Consider the following 16,842-nt stretch of genomic DNA (forward strand, 5'->3'; position numbering starts at 1 on the left):
ATGCGTGACGCAACGAGTACGATTGTTGGTGGGCGTGTCGCGATCGCCATCATCGATCACGCATGGCTTCTCTCCTGCTTCGATGCAGGTGCGGCACCAAAACTGGCCTGGGGGAGGCAGGGAAGCCGCCGTGACGCAGTCAGGGAAGCTCGCGGGGATGCACCGAGGGATGCCCAATGGGGATTTCTAGGGAAAACATGAAATCTAGGCTTGTGGGGGCACATCGATAATAGCCGAACTGCAAGTCTACATGTACTGGGTAGTTTACTCTAGCCGGTATTCCGCAGCCCGCAGCCTGTCCATAGTAGCCCCAGTGCCCGTCGGAAAGCTTATGGAGAGTTGGCGCCTAAAGTAGCCTGCCGAGTTACCTAGGCGGTGGCCTCGATCCTAGGTACAGGACTTTGACAATTGCATTGATTCTTAAGCTCTTCCTGAGGCCAAAAATGAAGTTATCTTTGCCAACTATTCGAGTAACCTGAGTCATGCGCCACGTGAACTCTTAACGTGATGGTTCCTCTGAGTCATTTGCACTTTCGGCGCGACACCACGACAGACCAATGCTCACTGCTACGGTCGACTCCACCATAGTGACACTCAGGGACTACAACAATGCTCGCCTGTGCTGGTCCTAGATGGCCGGGAGGATAGATGAAGCCTCAATGATACACCTCTGGCTGTCTATGTTTGGACTGAAAGGCGTTATAGTTTGCGTCAAGCGTAGAGTCTTAAAAACTGTGCTCAAGATTTGATTTTAACCTCCAGGAGAATCACACCGGTAAGGCTGCTTGATATGACGGCCCTGTTGGCGATCAAGGGAAAGACCAACCCCATTTGTAACAGTGTCCGGCCACGAGATCGCAGCGAACGCTTCTTTGGCTGGTGGATCAAGCAAATAACCCCACCAAAGATACCTTTTTACCACGCCCTCGTAGAACTCCCAGTCTCGTAATCTTTCATCGGAGCCAACGAGCCCTTCAAGCCGCTGGATAAACTGAGTTCGGAAGACTGGGTAAGAGATCGAGGCGGCCGCTGCGAGCAGGACACACCACGCCAGGAAATCTCGGTCAATCTGTGAGGGTTCTGCAACAGACTCGTATTTGTCCAGCGTGCGACCAAGGTCGTAGAAGAGTGGGGGCTTGACGTCTGATTGTTCGGGAATGGGAAACAGTACCAGATCACTGTAGATCAGTGCCGACAGTCGGCAGAGCTCAAACTGTAGGTCAGCTAAGCTGATCTGCTCTGGGGTAAGCGGGTCGAACGAGCATAATCTGTGCTGCACCGCAAGCCTGATCCGGGCAACGTCCCAACTGTTGATCCCCATTAGCTTACGTAGATATCAATACCTGGAGTGACCCATACAGGGGACAACCTACATCGAAGGAGGAGATGGTCCCCCTCGGTGACAGTGATCAAGTGCCGCAGTGGCTTCGCACATCAGAAAGAGCGTCTGACGCATCTGTTCATGCTGCAACTCGCTGAAACCAGAGCCCATCACCTGCATCAATTGGGCGGCTGTCTGATCGAGGATATGCTCGCCGGTATGTCGTAGGGATTCTGGGACCGCCGCAGGCCACGTCCAACCTGGCCGCACGCCTAGTCTAGTAGACACAATGGTGTCGAGACTGTAGTAATGTTACTGTGGGTAGATTTGGTTTCGGGGATTTTGAGCGACTTACTATGTCAAGACGATGCGCTGAAACGGCATGCTTAGCGCGTCAATACCGCCCCTCCGCTGTACTAATGTCCGCACGCCCTGAACGCGCTCTGGAATGATGTCAAGGTGGCCCATAGCGTGAAGGTTCTGGGCTGTCGCCAGCGGTGATTTAGGATGTCGAGTCGAGGTCCGGTCATAGCTAGGCCCTGAAACGTAGGCCAGAAGGGCTGAAGCATAGATTACGGTATCAGAGGGAGTGGTGCCCAGGCGCCGAAGCTCCTGATCGAGGAGGTTTACGGCTCTCTTCTCGTGGACTTCGTTGATTGCTTGTACACGTCTTCGGTTTTGTTCCGTCAACGATATCATAGGACTCAATTGGAATTTAGCAGCCGCCACTATCTGAGCTTCGAGAAGGAACCCAAATTGTCGACCGAGCCTGCGCCGATTGGCACGGTGAGTGGGTAAAGCTTTGGTAGGAGCAGCTGGGACGAACGAGGGGAACGCATAGTCGTATGCTGCAAGGGTGTAATCAGTATCCTGCACAAGAACCTTGCCCAATGGAAACATACCAAAGTCGAGAATTGAGTAAATAAAATTGTCCAGGCCCTTTACCGGCGCACTGTCGAAAGGATCGACTTGACCCTGACCCAAGCTGGACGCTGAGACAGCATATATTCTTCTTTTGTTCAATAGAGTATCATAGTCTTCACCTGCCTCCTCCAGGACCTTGGGCCATCGCTTGGCTTTCCCACGCGACGGTCGTATGGCAACGGCACTGGGCGAACCGAGCAATGCCGACAACGTGATTCCTGGATGGCCGCCTGGTTCATGCTTCACAATCCCAGACTTTTGAGGAGGACGTCTGGATACTCGAGCAGCGTGCGCACGTGCTGCCGCTGCCTGCAATTCGCGATCACGCTGTGACAGGGCATTCTTGTCACCTGGCACGTTGATGAAGACGATTTTGTCGGCCTTTTTGGCAGGAGACATGTGGCAGAGGAGAGGGTAGGCTGGCAGGCGTTATCATGCTGCGCAGGCGAGGTTGCAAGCCGCTGTCCACCGAAAGGTACCTCGATGCTCACTCGGAGTCAGTCAGCACATTCAGACCCTTTGCGATCAGCGGCCAGATGCTGACGAGGCTGTTTCCCGTCGGCTTGCGGTTGACGCTGGTCCAGTTGTGACAGTGCTAGCAGCGCTGGAGTGTATGTTACGGCGTGTCATTATACGGACACGGTGTGAAGAAATCTGCGATTCATGAACAAACAACTGCAGTCAGCTTGCCACCAGGACCGACAAACTAGAAAACGAGCGGCTCTTCAGAGCTACAATCTTTTGCCAGGATGTAGGGACTAATCTTCCGGCGGCACATGCGACGCTGCTAAAGTTTCGGCAGAATAGTGGACATCCCAGCGCGTGGTACGAGTTCACAAGGACAGTGTAGAAGTCTTTCGGCCTGGCTTCGCCGTTGCAGGTGAGCCGAACGACCTTCAAAGGGACACGGCACCAACGGGATGCGCTGAGCGTGGCGCCCGCCGAGCGTGCTAACCCATTTCCGTAAGAGGAATAGCGCGCTTGGCATATGCTTGACCGTGCCGGGAAGCTGCCGTCTTCACTTCATCCTCACTTCACCTCTTCGAGAGACTCACATTGGGCGAGGTCAATTTTCGACTCCGCTGCTGGTACAGCAAGATGTACGTTTCATCCCATGTATGACTTGCACTCCGCCTAAGCTTGGCGGCCAGCAACATTCTCCCCGGTAGGTCTCTCTGGCCCATCATGTCTCGCTCGCAATATGACATCCCATCTGCCCATCAGAAAAACTCACATCATGTATATCAACGTTCTTCTTCGGCTATCACCGCAACAAACGTACCGACGGCTCGACGGGAACCCCGCACCAACAGTCAATCCTCTATCTTTGTCGAAGACCGTAAAGGGGATATGCAGATTTTAGCCTATGGGTCCTTACATCGCAACTCGGTCCCACGCTATCGACCAGCCGGTCGCGGTCGCATATTAGGACTCGACCCAAAGTATCGCATTACGTCTAGATCTGAGACAGCACTTCGGGTGGAAGATGCAGAGAGCGATTCGACGCGAAAATCACGCAAGGAGACTCTACTTACAAAGTTTGTTGATAACGATGCCGCCACGACAATTATTCACGATAAACCCAGCACCTGGACCGATCTGGAGCAAGACTTTCTCGTGCTCGAGCCTGGTCAGCGCCGGAAGAGGAGAGGGCTTGGAATAGATCATTTACGAATAGCTGCAGAGGCAGAGGAAAGTGAAGAGTCCGAGCCGGATGTAGCAGAAGCAGCAGTCGCGGAGGACCCCTTTGAAGCCTATAAGAAAAGTCCTATCCACCAAAGACATCTCGAACTATCCAAAGCTACGAAAGAGCAACCTGATTCTGCCTCGCCATGGCTCGCCTTGATCGAGTTTCAAAAAGATCTTCTTTACGACAACCTGGGCAACTCGCCATCACCCAGGGACCTCAGCGAACGCAAAATATCCCTATATGAGCAGGCTTTGTCGCATGTTAAATCCCAAGACGGCCGGCATGCCCTGATTGTCGGCCTGATGCGAGAGGCAAGGGCAGTCTGGGATGTAGACAAGCATGCCTCAAGGTGGAGGGCATTTCTTGGCGACGGTGCCTCATTCGATCTGTGGAAGCTCTATGTCGACTTTGTCCAGACCAACTCAGTCAGATTCAGCGTTGAAGACTGTCTCCAAGCCCACCTGAATTGGCTCAAGACGTTTCGGGTGCCTAGGCCGGGGACAACGGATCGCCAGAGAGACTCGAATTGTGTCTATATACTACTACGCTTGACTATGCTCTTATGGCAGACGGGATTTACTGAACGAGCGGTGGGGATTTGGCAGGCACTTCTCGAATGGAACTGTTTCCAGCCTCAACCTCAACATCTACAATCGAATGACTCCATGTCACTGTTCCGAGCCTTTTGGGATAGAGAGGTTGCGCGCATCGGCGAGGAAGGTTCCAAGGGCTGGGTCTCAGATCCAGCTTTTGAGCCAGTTCCTATAACAGACAGGTCATTCCAAACCGAAAATATGGACATCCAGCAGTGGGCCGCGGCCGAAACGGAGCTCGAACAGACTGCAAGCTTACCTGCAAGATCCCTCGACGAAGTCGGCGAGGATGATTCGTACCGCATCGTTCTCTTTGCAGACATCGAAGAGTTACTCTTTCGCCCCTCTTCCGACTCTGCTCTCGGGTTGCTAGTCGACGGCTTCTTGCTGTTTGCAGGCCTGCCTCCGATCACGTCATTCGACGACGGCAGCGCGTGGAAGGGTGATCCATTCATCTGCAACCAATCCCCCAGCGGTTCCAATCTTGTAGACCTGGTTGAGCAAGGAGACGAACGAATCGGTATATATATGCACTACGACGAAGTGTCTTTCGCCGTCAAGCAACGTGCATGTCGATTACCTGAAAACCTAGGACCTCGCTCTGGAAGACTTCTGGACTCAAGTCCCGAGTTCTTGCGTAGGGTTATTGCTCAGCTCGCGGGGTTGCCAAATGATGGAGAAATGCTCGCGGGGATCATGGAATATGCTGTTGCTTTTGACGCAGGTATTGACCTCAAAGGTGCCAGGAAGCAGGCAAGATCATTTCTCAAGGACAAAGGTGATAGTCTCAGGCTTTACGACGCATTTGCCTTGCTGGAAGCTCAACTTGGGAACTTCGAGTCAGCGGAGAAAGTGTGGTCCACCGCGCTTTCGATGAGGACGTCGTTTGACGGGGATGGACGCATGCATGTCTTCTACATGTGGCGGAATTGGGCCTACTCCCATATGTGCCGGGGACACTTCACCCAGGCGAGGACATTGCTCAGCATGCTGGCCGACCAAGTCTTCGACTTGGCAAGATTCAAAGCGGAGAACTTGAACATTCAGGCATCTTCTGCAGCGGCACAGATCAAGGTTGAGCAACACATCAAGCGACAAATCGAGATTACTGGCTTAAAAGGTGACTCTGTATCATTGCGTGCCATGGTCGATGTGTTGGCATATCACCGATACCTTAATAGCGGCTTGCGGCTCGAAGTGGCTCTGGACACCTACCAGGATTGTCTCAAACCGCATACGGGTGTCTCGAAATCGAAATCCGCTCTGAATGAAGCAATACACGAACAACAAGCACGATTCATCTATGCGCATGCGGTCATTTTCAAAAAGGACTTCAAACCGCGCGTGCTTAACGCCATCTTAGCACAATCCGTGCGAACTTTCTCAGACAACCTCATTCTCCTGATACTCAATTCTTATTTTTCGCGGAAAGCTGGAGCTATTGACCGTTTGCGCCAAGTCGACTCGGTGGCAAGGTTAGAACAGGACACCAACACGACAGGAAGCGTAGTTCCGTGCATCTTTGATGTTCTAGTAGAACTCACCAGACCTGCATACTCGGGACGCACTGTTCACAGCATTCGCTCGGCATTCAAGCGTGCTACTCGAGTCGGCTCACCAGGACACGATAGTGTAGAGCTGTGGGAGGCATTTGTTCTATGGGAGGCATCTCTCGTTGTCCGGCAAGGTGGGTCGAATCGCAGCAGTACCGGCGGCATCAGGCCTCCCTCGAAAGAGGATCTGGCGACATTGGCAAGCCAAGCTCGAGAGGCCTTGTACGCATCGCTACGAGCATGTCCGTGGTCGAAGAATTTATGCATGCTGGCATTCACTGATTCCACTCTGAGAAGTGCTCTTGGCGATGAGGCATTGAAATGGGTGTATCAAAACATGGCTGATCGAGGCATGCGGCTTCACATAGACATCTCTGATGTTTTGTACTAGCCTTGATGACGCAGTGGTAACAAGGCTGCAATGACGAGGCTGAATGAATCCACTTTCTTTGCATGAAATAAACCCCGCAATGTCCGATCTCCAACTTTTTTTCCTGCGTCGATTAACTGAACAGTGAATTTTTCGAGACCAGGCTCGCCAGGCACTGCCCACAATTTGTAGCTGCCGTCGTATGCCGCAGCGCTGATGGAATCACTGCAGTCATTGCCTGATCTCTCCCTACACCGGTGGCCATGACATCGACATTCGCTGCGCAGCTGCGCAACATCGCCGCAAACTCGACCAACGAACTCGACCTTCGAGCCCGACGAGATGCCCACGCCGAGTCCCTGATATTTGAACGGAACGTCGCCATCAAACAAGACTGGGAGACAATCTTCCAAATATGCCTCGAGGGCTTCCGAGAGACGTGTCTGCTAGACTCGAGGTTGCGCGAGTTCGAACAAAATCTGTACAGTCCCCTGGCCAAGGACCAAGATCGAGAACATATGAGCAAGCCGCAAAATGAAGCACTAGATGTGGTCCTTGAGCGATGTCTAGGGCTTTTGGGGTCGAAAGTAATGCTGCGTCCGGGCATCAAAGCAGTCGAATGGCTTATAAGAAGATTCCGAGTGCATGTCTACAACACAAACGCCTTGCTCGCAACGTTCCTACCATACCACGAGACGACTGTGTTTAGGAATGTCCTAAGCATAGTTCCCGCCAACAGGATTGCTAGCGAATGGAAATTCTTGGGCCCTTATCACAAAGACGCAGTCAACGTTCCCCGGCACAGCATAGTCTATAGCGCCACACACAACGATGCCTTTTCCTCGTACTTCAACAACCATACCCTTCGTGTCTGCCAGGAAGGCGCAGCTTATCCTCAGCTCCTGCGCTTCTGGAGCAGCGTCGTTCTCGAGGCAATCACAGGGAGACTGAACCAACTCAAGAGTGGGAGAAAAGAGGTACAAAAGCAACGAACTGAAGACGTGCTGCTAAAGATCTTGCCATTGCTGAATGAGGGACTTGAGCTGAGGGGCTGTCCAGAATTGACCCTTGCTTGCTTCACGATCTCGCTTGTTCTGGCTGCTAACGCGGACCTCGAGGATCATGTGATTGATGCCTTGATGAAAGCCATTGCACCTTTTATCGCAAACGACGAGGCTGATTCAAAATCTGCTCTGGCATGTCTGGCGATGCTTGTTACGAAGAAGCTTGACAGCAGAGTGCCGAAGGATGTTCTCGAGGTTTTCTTGCGAGCCAAAGACCTCACGGCGTCCTTGTTGGATCTGCATAAAGAGGTGTCGGTGGCGTCACTGTGTGCGGCGCTTGTCACGTCAGCACTCTCGGGAGTAAAGCAGAAGAACCTTCATGTAAGGTTTCAATTTGTCGAAACAATATTTGATCTGGCTGGAAGGGTTTTTCCGCCACCGATAAAAAGCCAGCTGGTTGCTATTCTACTTCGAAAGCTGCCACATACCGACGCCTCACTTCCGGTCGACTCACCTCTTCAGACTCATCTCACTCGACTTTTAAAAGCCCTGAACGACTCTCCAGATTTCTCACCGGCATTCTCCCAGGCCTCGACACTAGCAGGCCTCTCTCAGTCGTTGGTCGAGCACTTGTTAGAGAGTACCATTGAATCTCCGCAGCCATCCGGCCTGATTGAGTCGGCCCCCAGTGACTTTGACGATCGTGGAGCCGATTCAACACCCACCGAGGACACAGTAAAGGCAATGATAGCATCTTTCCCTGCTCAAACCGCGGAGCTGTCCTGTCTTGCACACGGGCCTTCACCACTTTTTGACCAGCTTGCCCGAGCGTTCACCCACTGTTGCCGAAATGAGCGGTCTTTGACCGAGTTCGAAGAGCTTCCCTTATGGAGACAAAAGCCGAAAGCAGCTTCAATTTTCTACATTAGTTTTCTGCTGAGAATATCCCTAGGGCCCTTCTCAACCATGGAGCGGTGTGTTGCCATCCAAGGTCTCTCGAAGTCACTCAACCAAGGATTCCCACTTGACACGCAGTTACTCATCCCTTACATCACCGTCCTCCTTTCCGACTCCGCTCAACCTGTCAGAAGGGCTGCTGCGGCCTGTGTTTTAGTTATACAGAAATCCATCTCCCAGAATCTGCAACAAGAGCAAGAGCAACATCAAAGTGGAACCACAACTTACGACGCGCTTACCATGACCAATGTCAAGCGAATATCTCTAGCGCAAGCGGACAAGCTTCTGAACCAGCTGTATCTCCCTCACTTGGAGGAGTACATCCTAGATCCATCCGAGATGCGCAAAGTATTGACGGCGGCTTTGGATGGTCATGATCATGCCACACCGTCAAAGACATCTGATACCGAGCTGAAGAAGACTTCGAAGCAAGCTTTGTTTGACCTTCTGACTGGTTGCGCACTAGCCTGCCCTCTTTTGAGGATCAAAATGGGCATCACGCAGCTGCTTATGGGAGTACATAAGGTTGGTGCTGCAGCGACGAGTAAGACTCTTGCGCCTGTTCTTGACAGATGGGCCTCGCTGTCACCGGCTGATGCGGAGGCTGCGGCATCCGCGGAAGGTCTGGCCGTGCCACAAATTGATGCCCTTGCTATCCAACTGATCGCTCCACAAGACAAGGAAGCTGTTGAGCACATTCTGGACATGCTCGCCGAGGGAAAGTTCCAGCCACGTCCTTCTTTAGCGACAATTTTCTTCGATCATATCGCTGCCATTTGGGATATCCTGCGCCGCGAGTCTCAGAATGCTGTAGTTGTACGTCTTTTCGAGATGTCCTTCTCAGAAAATGCGACCTATGCAGCCGGTAGCCGCCATGTTTTGCATACTGTTGCGCTCACCACTGAAAACCTGGCTGCTATCCTCGATCAATCTTTATCCGGTCTTGCTCAAATACCGACAGACGTCCCTCCCAAGAAGCGGCGGCGGCTGAGTCATGGCCGCGAGAGCATCCCAAAGGAACTAGCCGGGGAGCGGAATTCCAGCGGAGCAAGAATGACCTTGGCAATTGAGCTGGTGGAGGACTCTCAACCCGAAAACCATCCTCAACTGCTTGGCGGCTTGTTCGAAGTCTTGATAGGCTTGAATCGCCTGAGGGACAAGACTGCGTCCGAGTCGCCGTATTTGCTCTGCCTCTGCCTCAGCAACATACTGGCCATCGTTGACAAGGCCCGGCAAGCTCGCAAGCCAAATATTGACATGACAAGCATTCGTGCCGACCTGGTGACTGAGTGCGTGCGATCATCGGACAATGTGCAAGTGCAAAGCACGGCGCTCCTCCTCTCCGCTTCTCTGGCAGCGCTTGCTCCGGATCGGATATTGCACACAATCATGCCAATCTTCACTTTCAAGGGCAGAAGCATTTTGTCGAAAGACGACGAACGGTCCATCTACGTCACCAATCGTGCCATTGACGAGATCATTCCTCCTTTGGTGGCGAGCTTGAAAAAGCAAGATGCTAAGCACCTCATCCACTCCACCTCAAATCTCCTATCGAGCTTCGTCACGGCTTACGAACATGTTCCTCAGCACAGGAGAGTATCGTTCTACCAGCGGCTATTGAGCAGGCTCGGTGCTGATGATTTCTCATTCGCGGTCATCGCACTGCTTACTTCCAGGAGAAATACTGAAGACATGTGGACATTCCTCACAAGACTAACAGCGGAGTTTCCGGCTTCCACTCAAGTTCTGACCTTTCGAAAGATCTTGGACTTGACTCTCGACACCTTCAGCGAGAAGCCGCACGACGCTGAAACCCTCCTAGATATCACAAGGGTCACACCAATTGACAAGAGAGAGGCAGTAGCCTCGGACCTGCTCCAAGTGGCCGCTCGACTGCTGGCTCCAAAGGCACTCAAGACACGAATTGCTCGACTCACCAAGCCTGACCGACCTGATGAGACTCCCTTCTGGACCGAGTTCAAACTTTGCATCTCCCGTCTCCTCAACATGCTTAAGTCTCAGAAGACGCAGCACAAGAGTCTGGCACCGCCGACGAAGAAATGTCTCAGCGCCTTGCTCGAGTTACCTTCTCTTGCAGACTTACTTGATATTATGCCAACTCTTCTCGATGAGCTTGAGCAAACTGAGCACGCGGATCTGAAGCCCTTGGCGCTCCGTGTGTTAGCTTCGCAACTACATCAACCTGGCCCCGCGTCCAAGGACAAAAAGAGCCAGTCCAGCGCGATCTCGGTCCTCCCTACTCTCGGGGTCATTGTCAAGAGCACGGACGACGAGAACCTGCGACACGCAGCAATCGAATGCCTCGACCGCATCCTTGAGCTGTATGGCCGAAAGCACCCGGACGCGGTTGTCTCGGCCTCTTCTACACTCACAGATGACGGCGGTCAAGGCCTCGAATCGAAAGATGAGAGGACACAAATCATGTCGCTGCTCTGTTTGACGACTGCAACGGAAGTACTCAAAGAAGCATCTGTGCCGATCGTATTGGTAGCGATACCGAAGGTTTTCCGACTATTGTATTCAAGCTTGGAGGATCTGAAGGGACCGAAAGGCCCCAAGGATGGAAAGGTGGAGCTTCACAATACCTGCTACATGCTTCTTTCTTCCTTCGTCATGCATGTCCCCTTCATAATATCCGACGAAAACTTGGTGGAAATCTTTGAGTCGTCCTGCAAATCTTGCATAGGAATGTCTCAGATTATGGCGACATATCTGGGAGAAGTGAGAAGTACCCTGGAGCCACGGACTTCTTGGGAAGAATCCCGTATTGACCTGTTGAATCTTGTCGCCGACAAGGTCGAGCTGGCTTCACTCGTTGCCAGTTTGCGCCAGGCCTGGCAGGCAAGTGTGGTCAACGCAGATGCCATCGGTGAGTGGTTGGATATGTTGTCACGAGCCATCAAGCGAAATTCCAAGTCTACAGTGAGCAGGGCTGTAGAAGATCTGTCGAACTTTATTCTACAGGTAATGGATCTTCGACGAGTCAACAGGGTCAACGCCCTCGTGAACGCGGGCAATGCTACGGGCGACCTCCTTCAAGCCGACGAGCTGCGAAATATTGAAAACAATCTGTTCAACCTGAGTGAAGCGCTCATCTACAAGCTCAATGACACTACCTTCAGACCTATCTTCGAGAGCTGGGTCGAGTGGTCCCGGAGCGAATCCCCCGGGGATGGACCCGAGAGTGAAGACACCGACAAAATGTCAGATCGCAAGAATAGCGGACGAATAGCGAGGCTAGGCAGTCTGTTCTCCCTTGCCTCGCATTTCTTCGAAAGCCTCAAGAGCATCGTTACAAGCTACGCAAGTTACATTCTGCCAGAGTGTAACGAGGTTCTGAGAGCGGCGATCGGCAACCACGACACACAGGGAGCAAGAACTCTACGCCTTCGGCCCGAGGTCGATCATCAAGATCAAGAGGTCTACACTGAGGCACTGAGCCTGTTGTCGACAGTGGCGAAGCACGACGCTGACGGCTTCTTTACCTCTCCCTCGCACTTTCAACCACTCGCCACGCTCCTCATCGGACAGTACGAGCTTCTTGCAAGCCACAAGAACACCAAGTCTCTGTCGCGAGATTTCACGCGGAGTCCCATCAGGGAACCTATTCTCAAGGCAGTCGTTGCACTGGCCACGGCCGTTCAAGACGTCCCGGCCCACCACCACACCCTGAACCACCTCCTCTGCCAGCTTCGGCACCACGAGCACGCCGCCGTGCGTCTGGCCTCGATCAAAACCCACATCTCGCTGACAGAATCCGAGGACCTGGGCGAGGAGTGGCTTCAGAACGTGGTGCTAGGGCAATCATCCATCTCCGCGGCTGACGGTGGAGTCGCAGTCGGCGGAAGTGGAGAGACGATGGTTTACGTGAACGAAATGCTAGAAGACGACGATGAGGACGTCGAAAACAGTGTGAGAGACTGGGTCAGGATGGTGAGGGAGAGAGTTGGAGAGGATATCTTCGAGGTGTAACCAGAGCGCGTCTTTTGATGATTAGAAGTGATGTGGCGTGAAAGCCACCTTGAAGTCGGTAGTTCTGTAGCTGAGCAAGGACATTCGATCCTGTGGATGGACTGGAATGGAACGGACCGCCTTGTACGGAGTATTCAACGGCGTGTCATGTATGTCCTCACGCTGCTGTGCCCACGCGGAGGTCTAGAATCACACCAGTACTTGGTTGGATAATAGGCCTGATAAATCTGGCATCTGACAAGGGTGTGGACGTGAGAAATGCGCTTACCACAGGACCGTCGGGCACATGAGTTGGTGGGCTGGGTGGCGTGCACTTCGATATGACTGCTGCTGCCTGTCGACTCGCATTCTTCCGAGAAAGCAGTGGCATCCGAGTAGCATTGCGTTTGAATTGTGTGTCAGGCTGCATTCTGCGCGTCGCCCGAAGCAAAAGTCCTAGCCTTCACAGTCCGTGGGTTCCTCTCGGATCCCTAGACGGAAAACCAGGGCGAGTGCGAAAGGGCGAGCGCTTATCTTGGTACTGTAAGAATAGTGGTCTATCTGGGGTCTCCCAGGCTTGAAAGGTACGTGAAGATAGCTTCCATGGTTCTCCTAGAGATGTTCCGAATTTCGATACTGGGATGCCTATGGTTGTATGCCAGCGACTAATGCCGAGATGACTATAGTCACATACCGTATAGTCTGGCACATCCTGGATAGTTGACCTGTCTGGGCAAACATCGTGCCAGAAAATAGGCACAGGGTCTTCCCATGTGTTCCTCAAGCAATCACACGACAATGGATCGCGCCTTGTTAAGAAACAAGGCCCCGTACAGCTTTTATCGGGACATCATCTCGACAGTATCCCAGACAGCAACGTCTACGGAGGTCTAGCTGATGTCTCCTTTGCATGTGAAGATGCTTTGCAACTGAATGAAAGCCAGAAAGTTGCTATTCGCATGGAGGGCGCTGCTCCTGGTGGTTTGATGATCTGCCAGGGAGCCCCTCGGGACTGGCAAGAGCCATTCTGTCATCCAAGCGCTTACCCCGTCCTTTCTCGACCATGGGAAACGTCATCGAATACTTGTGACCGGCGCATCGAACTCATCTGTGGACTCTTTGGCACAGGCCTTTCACATGGTGGGTTCAGTTGGTGAGCAGAGAGTAGGGAGCGGCAGATTTGTTCTTCGACCTCCACAGCAGCAAGACCGAGAGACCGCTTACTCTTCGCGAGGCGCTGGCGAAGAGAAAGCGCATGCTAGATTCCCAGGCTAAGTCGGCGGCTATCACTGCCACTACTAGTCCGTCTGCCCGAGAGAGATAACCGTTCACACACAATGGTTCGGCGATTGCCCTGCTCATGGAGGAGGTTGCGTCCCGAAAGACAACAGCCAATCAACCGTCTGCGATCAACACCATTTTCCTCTTGAGTTTCCTTGCTGTGAGGGTCCTAAACCGTCCTTTGAGTGTGGTACTAGCACCGAGTGATATCGCGACGATTCCGAGGTGATTAAAAAAGAAAGTACTCTATCGTTAAGCGTCAAGGAAGATACTCGGATCTTTTCCTAGCCGGATACACCGATCCAAGGTCGACAGGAGACTCGGGAAGGGGTGGCTTACTGTCACACTCAAGTCAGCCGCATTTGTTGTCCGAACGGTGCTAATCTTCTTTGTCCAGATTCTGTTGTTGGATGGACCTGCTCGAGGGTCGGCCGAATGTGCTTGGATTTCTGCCTGGCCGGGAGAACCAAGCGGTAGTGATATCTCCGTTTAGTCGTCCCGAAGTCCGTAAAGGCTATAATAGCAGGAATAAGCTGCTGGTGGGATTCGAGAGGTTGGTGACGAATATTGCACTATTGTCGAATACGCGATATCTCGTGGCTCGGTTTGCACACGCCTGTAAGTACAGCCTGGCCGCCGTTCCAAAAGCCAGAAGAGCAGTTCGGCGTCTTTGCTATGTCCAACCTGTACCTCATCACTACGGAACTGAGCTTGGAGAAGTGCCGGATGCTGGTATAATTATGTCATGCTCACATGGGATGGAGTATCTCGCCTAATTATGTAGCTGGTATCTTGTCTCACACTATATCGAGGACCAGGATGGCCTATGCACTTCTTATGTCTTCAAACACAAAGACCCGGCGAGCGCTGATTGCCTAGTGTGGATCTGGATGGTACTGGTCGATTTGGATCACCTACAGGGCTTGGTGCTTCCCTGGGATGGACTGTCGTATTCCGGCGAATTCAGATTTCATTTCCCGGAATGGGACGACCGGAGCAGGATCGAGGACGAAGTTCTCAAATTCTTTGGCGTGATGGAGACTCACTTGCCACGAGAAAAGCGTGGCATGACTGACAAGCCTGATAAGCTGTCTGCCGTTTCAGAGTCTAGGGTGAACTTCAGAGGTTTCCGGACGTACTTCCATCTGTCGATAAATGTTGCAAGGGTCTTCTTCACTACTTCGCGTTGAGCCGGTCGCTGGATTGTCATTAAAGTGGGAGGCGTGTTGAATGGGTCTCGTATTTACAGATTCGATATAGGGAAGATGGAAGCCACTTAAATTCCTACTCTCTGGTTTGTATCAACAATCACAACCCATTTTCAACTACTGGAGTCTCAGGAACACCCGGAATGCAGATAACCTTCAGAAATCTAACTAAAAGCCCCCAAGAGCTACTAAAACTCCCTGCTCAGCCGACTGTACCCGGACAGCCGTAGCGTCACGGCTTGCGGCTATCTCGTTCCAGAGCAAGGATATGATCTCCCGGATCCCCGTCTCAGTATCACGACGGGTTCAGAGCACAGATCTTACGTCTACATCACCAAAAGGAGCCAAACCAATATTTGCTGCCATGACACACTCCAGACCTGAAAGGGGCCTGCAAGGGAGAGTCGCCATCGTTACTGGGGCAGGATCATTAGCAGACGGCATCGGAAACGGGCGAGCAGCAGCAATCTTGCTGGCCGAGGATGGCTGTTCAGTTGTCTGTGTCGACTTGAATCTGGATCTCGCTCAGAAGACTGTGCACATGATCCGAGATGAAGTCCAGGGTTCGGCCATTGCGTTCGCAGCAGATGTCACCAAAGAAGAGGAATGTCGAAACGTTGTGCGCGCATGCATTGAGCGATACGGTCGACTGGATATCCTCGTCAATAACGTGGGGATCAATGGATCCATGGGCACGACGACGGAAGTTGACATTGCGGCGTTTTACAAGGGGCTGGAAGTCAACGTGGGATCGATGATCCTCATGGCCAAATATGCCATCCCCCAGATGTGCAAAAATCCCGGACAGTGGGCTGGAAGTATCGTGAATCTTGGAAGCACGGCGTCCTTGAAGGGTGGTCACCCGGCGATCTTCTATCCTACATCCAAAGGAGCCATCCCTAACCTCACTCGTGCAATGGTACGTTTTCTCACAGGTCCATTCTTCGATTGCGCCCGATCTCACGCCGGGGGAAAAATCGCGCAGGCTACACATCACGGGAAAGATCGCATCAGGGTGAATTGTGTCTGTCCAGGTTAGTCATCCGCAGAGCGAGAGAGATGTCTCAATCTGTTTCGGTTCCCGTGGACCTGAGCTGACCACCGTCCCTGCAGGAATGGTGTTCACGCCCATGGTAGAGTGAGGTTGCGCCACCAAGCTCTGCGTGCATGTGCTAATTTCATTTCTCAGCATCAAAGGTGGCATGTCAATGGCTGAAAGACAAGCCCGGGCCTCACGAAGCATTTTGAAAACCGAGGGTTCTGGTTGGGATATTGGCGCAGCCGTGCGGTTCCTGTCGTCGGACTGTGCCCGCTGGATCACGGGTGAGTGTCGTTGAGATCTGTGGCGTTGTGCACCTGCTGACCACGGGTCAAGGGGCAATACTCCCGGTTGATGCTGGAGCCACAGCGGCTCTGGGACTCGGTATTCCCAGCCTTCATGACGGGCTACGCGGGACAGTGGGTGCTGAATTATGAAGGTGATAGAAGAACGACGTTGTCACTCTCGGTTGTCAGAGCGGCCCAATCATAGGATCATCTTGATGCAATAGCGTCCCTTTCGAGTTTGTTATCCTCATCAATGGAATGGAGCATCAGATTCCAAGCTGAACAGTCTTCCCCTCCCTCCTCCCCACACCCCCCCCCCCCTTTGCCTCATCCCGTGTTGCTCGGCTCTCGGCTCGAACGGCAACGGCAACGGCAATATCGGCATCCGGCTACGAAGCCCAGAGTAGGGAGGAGGGCTCTCTGCAGCTCTCACCAGTCCCAACTGCTGACCACCGAAATCTCTCTTTCATTCTTTTTCCATCCCCGATTACCGCAAAGCCGACGCTGCAGGCTGCACCGTGCCATGGTAGACAGCCGCGAAGATACCTGATGCCTCCACTCACGGTGGATCTCCGGATCTTGCAGCATTTGAGATGGAGCATGAGGGTGTCGGTGATGTTTCAGGGCCAAGGCCAGCAAGGCG

The 16,842-nt window shown here is 52.7% G+C and overlaps 4 protein-coding genes across 4 annotated transcripts; 3 read left to right on the forward strand and 1 right to left on the reverse strand.

Annotated features, from left to right (window-relative positions):
• Nucleotides 1-751: 751 nt before the first annotated feature.
• On the reverse strand, nucleotides 752-2,644 carry G647_09860 (uncharacterized protein; the record flags this gene model as incomplete). Its single annotated transcript, XM_008725852.1, has 4 exons — nucleotides 752-1,307; nucleotides 1,374-1,622; nucleotides 1,677-2,169; nucleotides 2,224-2,644. The coding sequence occupies 4 exons, from the start codon at nucleotides 2,642-2,644 to the stop codon at nucleotides 752-754; spliced, it is 1,719 nt and encodes a 572-aa protein (XP_008724074.1).
• A 786-nt stretch (nucleotides 2,645-3,430) lies between these two features.
• On the forward strand, nucleotides 3,431-6,472 carry G647_09861 (uncharacterized protein; the record flags this gene model as incomplete). Its single annotated transcript, XM_008725853.1, has 1 exon — nucleotides 3,431-6,472. The coding sequence occupies one exon, from the start codon at nucleotides 3,431-3,433 to the stop codon at nucleotides 6,470-6,472; it is 3,042 nt and encodes a 1,013-aa protein (XP_008724075.1).
• A 242-nt stretch (nucleotides 6,473-6,714) lies between these two features.
• G647_09862 (uncharacterized protein) lies at nucleotides 6,715-12,405 on the forward strand (the record flags this gene model as incomplete). The annotated part of the gene is made up of 2 exons (XM_008725854.1): nucleotides 6,715-11,123; nucleotides 11,163-12,405. The coding sequence occupies 2 exons, from the start codon at nucleotides 6,715-6,717 to the stop codon at nucleotides 12,403-12,405; spliced, it is 5,652 nt and encodes a 1,883-aa protein (XP_008724076.1).
• A 2,832-nt stretch (nucleotides 12,406-15,237) lies between these two features.
• On the forward strand, nucleotides 15,238-16,349 carry G647_09863 (uncharacterized protein; the record flags this gene model as incomplete). The annotated part of the gene is made up of 5 exons (XM_008725855.1): nucleotides 15,238-15,792; nucleotides 15,859-15,907; nucleotides 15,987-16,011; nucleotides 16,063-16,196; nucleotides 16,249-16,349. The coding sequence occupies 5 exons, from the start codon at nucleotides 15,238-15,240 to the stop codon at nucleotides 16,347-16,349; spliced, it is 864 nt and encodes a 287-aa protein (XP_008724077.1).
• Between the last annotated feature and the right edge of the window lie 493 nt (nucleotides 16,350-16,842).

Source organism: Cladophialophora carrionii (assembly GCF_000365165.1).
Source record: "Cladophialophora carrionii CBS 160.54 unplaced genomic scaffold supercont1.11, whole genome shotgun sequence".
Classification (NCBI taxonomy): domain Eukaryota; kingdom Fungi; phylum Ascomycota; class Eurotiomycetes; order Chaetothyriales; family Herpotrichiellaceae; genus Cladophialophora; species Cladophialophora carrionii.